Source organism: Nelumbo nucifera, chromosome 6 (genome assembly GCF_055504915.1).
Source record: "Nelumbo nucifera cultivar China Antique chromosome 6, China Antique-T2T, whole genome shotgun sequence".
In the NCBI taxonomy this organism is placed as follows: domain Eukaryota; kingdom Viridiplantae; phylum Streptophyta; class Magnoliopsida; order Proteales; family Nelumbonaceae; genus Nelumbo; species Nelumbo nucifera.
The window spans coordinates 64,178,933-64,184,932 of NC_142654.1; the positions used below are offsets into that span (position 1 = coordinate 64,178,933).

The following is a 6,000-nucleotide window of genomic DNA, read 5'->3' on the forward strand; positions in this document are numbered from 1 at the left end:
TAAAGCCACTCTTATATTTTTGGCAAAAGGCTCTTTTTCCCTTCCCCCCAACTTCCTCTATTTTAAATCATTTCCAAATTGGGCTTGTCAACTTAGTGCTTTTTTTTTCTATCCCCTAGTAGCAGTAGTTGGGGTGGGAACTCCAACAATGTCAATAGCATCCACATCGGTGCTAATACTATCATGTTATGACTGAATATCGTCAACATTGAACATGTTGGGGAATTGGTTTCCAGAGGAACCGATCATTTTATTAATTCTAAATAAAAATTAATTTAATTATACTTACCTGGGTTGCTGGTTTAAAATCTCAACTTGATTTCAATGGTTGAAACCTATAAGCCTCCCAAATTGCTAACTTGAGATACTTGAGCAAGCCTATTTCTTATTGAAACTTGAATAAAGTCGAGACTTGAGAATTGGAGAGTAGAGAGAGTATTGAGAGTGTATGAGAGACTAGAGAGTATGAGAACAGAATTGCTGAATTGGTGTGATGAGAATGATGGAGATTTGATTATTTATAGGAAATGAAAATAATTCAATTGCCCAAAATACCCTAAAAACTAATAGTTTTTTAATTGTTGGGAGGGGTATTTTGGTCATTGTAAAGTCGTTTATCACTTTACCCAAAATTCCCCCCAAACTACCTATTATATAGCTATTGGGGGGGGGGGGGGGGGCATTTTTTCTCCCCAAAAACCTAAATACATAAATACCCCCTATATAGTTATTTATAGCTACTGGGCAGTGTTTCTGTAAAAACCCCCAAAAAAGCTTAAAATTGCCATTGGGGACCCCCCCAAAGCCCAACGGCTAGTTTCTCGGGTGGGCCATGTCATGCCAGCCCATGGATCTGAAACCCCTGGCCTAGCACAGCCCGCACGATCGTGTTGTGCCTGGCATAACCCACATTCCATCGTACCAAGATAGGCCATGCCGGGCTTGATTTACACCTCTACCTCTGTACTCAAAAAGTGAACAACATCAAAGTGTACCAAATAATGCACTGACGCACCATGATTTGCTCCAATTGCCATACTTTATCGATCAAACAGTGATTTTTCCAATCTCCCCCTCTAGCTCTCAGTAGTGGTGATTTTCTTCCTCTCTCTCTCTCTCTCTCTCTCTCAACCATCCCGATCTCCCCCTCCCCTATTCTCATCTCTACCCACCACAGCCGCTGCAATTTCTTCCTCTCCCCCTCTCACTTGATCTTTTTCTTCTTCTCTATCCTGCTTCAGACCCACCATTGTTGCTGTTTCTATGGCAAACGATTTCTTCGTCATCTTGTTGTCTTCATTGTTGTGGCTCCAGTGGTCACATCTTCATTCAAATGGGAGAGAGCGTTTTAAATCATATGGCTTCATAGAGAAACAAATTGCAACGATGCTAGTGCAAGTGCTCATATGCATCTACATCTTCTTATGGGTTCTTGCACGAGTTGCAATTTTTATGGGGTGGACAATAGATTTGGACTAGAATCTCCGGCATCAAATTAGATCAAGAGTTGTTTCGAGATGTAAGTTGTCAATTACAGAGTTAAAAAAAAAACGTGGAGGAAAGATAGAAGGCGCATTCGGATCATGTTCGAGAAGGAGAAAGAGTTGGGAATCTCAAGTGGGACCTATTTATATATTCTTTTCAATATTTATTAATTTATATATTAAAATTTTTATTTTATTCTTTTCAGTTTTTTAGGTTAAATAATGTCACATCAATATTTTCTATTATTTTATTCTTTATTTAAACGGATTATGAATGGGATCACTAACACCATGCATTTTGGGGCTAACAGTAGCCTTTTCTTTGAAGCCTGAGGCCTAAATTGGCCTCTCAGATATAAAAAGGGCAAAAGTGATATTTTTGCAAAATACAGGAATTGTTAAAGCCGAAAATCGTCCAATAGTTTAATGCATCAATTAGTCCCCCCGCCCCCAGTTTGGTATCATTGTCGTACTTTCTAGAGGAAACTGAAACACCCCACCACACTAGAAACAGCCACAAAACACTAGATTTGTTGTTTATCATTGTTGTTGTGTCATGTAGGAATAGGGATGTCGGTGGGTCGAGTTAAATGGTAAACCTAGCTTGACCCAACCCTATAGGGTCGAGTTAGGGTCAATATATTTGGATTTAGGGTCAGGTTAGGTTTTTTATTATTCAACCCAAGTTGGGTTCAGGTTTTGGCTGATATGCTCACTGGGTCATGATAACCTTTGACTTCTAACTCTATAACTTTAAAGCTTAAGATTTATTTACATGTCGGTTTTGATTTTTTTTATTTTTTCTAATGAGAAAAATGATATCTTAAATTCTATAAACAATTTACTAACTTAAAATTAATGGATTTTAAGTCTTCAAAACTTATTAAAAAAATACAATTGAAATACTACGGATCAAGTCAGGTCGATATCAGGTTAGACCCTATAAGGTCAGATTGGTTTGGAAATCATGTATTTTAAGATGAGTTGGGTCAGGTTCAGGTTGAAGCATTGTAAAATCATATTAGGATTGAGACAAACTCGTGCGAAACCCGACCCCTTGACATTCTACGTAGGAATAATGGTAACGATTTCACCTGTAATTTGTTGGGGAACGTCGTATTTACGTATTACTATTCATGGGGAGATGTTATTTTGTGGGCAGGAGATTCAGAGTTTAATCTGTTTGCTTCAAAAAAAATTTTTTTGAGGTATATTTTATACCGTATATGACACATATTACACCAGAATATGTCAATGCTTATCTTATTAGATAACACTCGTCTACACCAGCAAATGTCAATGCTTATCTTATTTGATAACACTCGTCTAGCTTCCTATTCAACAGACAGTATTTGCTTTTTTAGTGATCCAACGGTTAAAATGTATCAAGATATATATTGGTTTGGATCGTTCAAATCCAAAGAATTTGATAAGCCAAAATGACGTGGAATGCACTGGATAGGACCTCGCCCATTGCCAAACCAGCATCAACATTTGATTTAACTCACGCGGTTGTTTGAAGAAATGGGATATAAATAAGTACGGGAGATGTTCCTAATGTACGATAGGATTTGTGTGTGAGGCGTTAGGTGTGAGGAGTAGAGATCCGGTCTTTTTTTGTTGAGTGGATGTGATGTGAGTTGTGGGATTTCCAAAGCGTGGATTTCCGAGTTAACTTTGATGGTTATACTCATGTTTTGTTTTTTGGTAAAAAGAAAAGGGAGAATGACGGATCAACTCAGGGTCAGAATTTATAGGTTCAAAATACTGTTGGGATAGGTGCTAACTTGAAATTGAATGCATAAAATGTGGATTATTGACATTTTGAATGTTTATAACTTTGTAATAAAAATCAAAAAATCTGCATTAGATAAATCCGTACTTCTCAAAAAATAAGAATAAAAGTAGGGGGCTATTATTAATTTATCAACTCTCGTCAGGAAAGTTTTTCGTTTAGAAGCGTTTTTCTCTTAAAACCATGGTTTTAAAAATTCGGCCGACAATAAGTTTGTTGATTTGATGAGCGATCCACTGATTTGTTGATTTGATGAGCGATCCACTGATTTGAACGGTTGAACCGTTAATCCATGAATACAGACAATAAGTTTTAGCTATTATTTTATTTTTTAAAATCAGAACGGACCATTTATTCAATCCTTAAAATGATTCCATATCCGATCTGATTTTTAAAACCTTACTTGAAACGGTCCAACCAAATACGTTTTTTACCGTTAAACTTGAAACGCCTAGATGGTGGCGACACCACGCCACACTACCAAAGATCATCTAAATAGGATCATGAAGAAAATGTGGTTTAGAGGACCACGTGAAAATGCTAATGCTTTGAATGTGACAAGTAGACTTCACAATCTTGTTGCAAATTGATAGGGGTAAAGGAAAATTTGTTTTTTCCTCTAAATTAGCCCTAGCAGGATTGTTGGGTCATTTGGGTGAATGTTTGTGACGGGCTTGATGTATACAGACTCTCTAAATTTGGATGTACCATCACTCATTCAACCTCTAAAGTCGAACAAAACCATTGCATGGCATACATGCATGCTGTTTCAAGTGTCAACGTGGCCTCCTATTATCTTAGCTCTTTCGCAGTGTACACACGTATCATTCCATTTGTTTCTTTGTAGAAAGTAGAAACCACTACAAAAGCGGAAGCTCCGATCATGGATGTACCCCATCAAAAGAAAAAACAGTGAGAGAGAGAGAAAGAGAAAGAAGAAGAAAGTCGTAGCGAAAGCAAAGAGATCGATGGAACCATATCAGGAAGACGACGCCCAGAAACAACACCAACCGCCTAATATCTCACCGATGAAGCCGGTTACTGAAGGTGCTTACGGCGGGGGACTGTACGGAACGGAGGAGGGGCAGCCGGAGAAACCAACGAAGCCACCGGCCAGCGACACTCAGAGTGCGGATGGGCCGGTTGACACCGGCATTAAACCGAAGCACAAGCCCCCTCCTTCTACTGGTGACCGGGACGTCGATATTACGGGTCAATCTTATATTCAGTAACCACTGTTTCTCTCATTTTCTTCGTCTTTCTTTTTGGTTGCAAAGTCTTTACTTTTTTCGGTTAACTGGATCCACTCATTGCCGTTATCTTCTGTAAATATTTATATGTTTCTGATGTGAATGACGATATATGTTGGGTATCTTCTCACCTTTTACCAGAGGAGAGAGAGAGAGACAGAGAATGGATGGATGGATTTTCATTTCTGACCTGATATGAACACGACGAGCAATCATGCATTCATCCTTGAAAATTCGTTAGACTAACAAAAGTAACAATTTGGAGTCGACATGGGCCTAGTTTGCCAACACCGATCCAACTGTTGGTTTGGGCTGGCGCTGCATCTGGTCCATATTTTCAGACCCTTAATTAAGGTTGCGTTTGGATAAGCTTCTTTTAAAGCCCAATAGCCCCAATTTCGGCTTTGTGCATTCAATGTTTAGTAGACTCTTCTAGATTATAATGTTTTTAAAAGCAATATGGGCCCAACCCAATTGTGGTTTCCACTTTCCAAGTACCAAAGCTCAAAATTAAGGCCGAAACTTATCCAAACACTGCATCCTAAAAGCAAATATATTTATCACAAGAACTTATCCATGAGACCATGACGATGCACTTTTCGACTAACCTTCTCCACTTCTCTTTTTTCTGATTTTTTTTCCCCAATGCCAAATTGCAGGGAACAATTGGTGAAACAAAGCCCGGAGCCCCGGATTGATATCATTGATGTAAGGGAAGGGACTTGATCGGGCTTGGGCTCCACTTTGTTGTCTTGTGGACCATCTTGGGGCTTCATAGATGTTATGGGCCAACACATATATTCTTTTCAGTGCAAATGGACTGAGTGTAAAAGTTGTGGTTTATTTTGACAGATTTTTTTTATCAGTTTTGAGCGAAAAATGAGACAATAAGTTTGTGTGAGATAGGAGTGCAAAACATAATTTACAAATAAATATATCGAAAAAATGAATTGGGAGATGAAATTCTATACAGAAGATCACAAATAAAATGATCGTAGAGCTTTCTAACAGGTGATTTGCTGATTTTGCGTCTCTTAGGCTCAGTGTCATGGAGTGCAAATGGGCTCAGTGCAAATTGTTCTTTACAGATCTTGTATCAGACTGAAGTTATATTTGTGTGAAAATGAATGAAGCTAATATTTGTTGGTGAAGTGGCTAAAGTTGTATTTGGCGCGTGGGAACACAGGACCACCAGCCTACGAGCCATGGGTCTGGGGCTCCCACAGGCCACAACTATAGGCATTCTTTAGACGGGTCCTACTTAAAATATCAACTGGGCCAAAAGAAAAGTCCTTATCAGATGGTTAGAAATAGTTTTGATCAAGTTGATGCCGGTCGTGATTCTTAAAATGGATGGGATAGCCCACAGGTGATGGTTATGGGCCTTCTGGCCCTGACCTACATCAAGGTCCCGACCATTTTCCTACAGCAAGCCCAAAGTGCATTTTCTAAAACAAAACATAGAAGGGTT

General features: G+C 38.8%; 1 protein-coding gene across 1 annotated transcript; it reads left to right on the top strand.

Moving 5' to 3' along the window:
- Positions 1–4,156: 4,156 nt before the first annotated feature.
- On the top strand, positions 4,157–4,651 carry LOC104587101 (transcription activator-like protein). Its single transcript, XM_010244555.3, has one exon. It carries the CDS (start codon positions 4,167–4,169, stop codon positions 4,509–4,511), a length of 345 nt encoding a protein of 114 aa, XP_010242857.1. The 5' UTR covers positions 4,157–4,166; the 3' UTR covers positions 4,512–4,651.
- Positions 4,652–6,000: the final 1,349 nt, after the last annotated feature.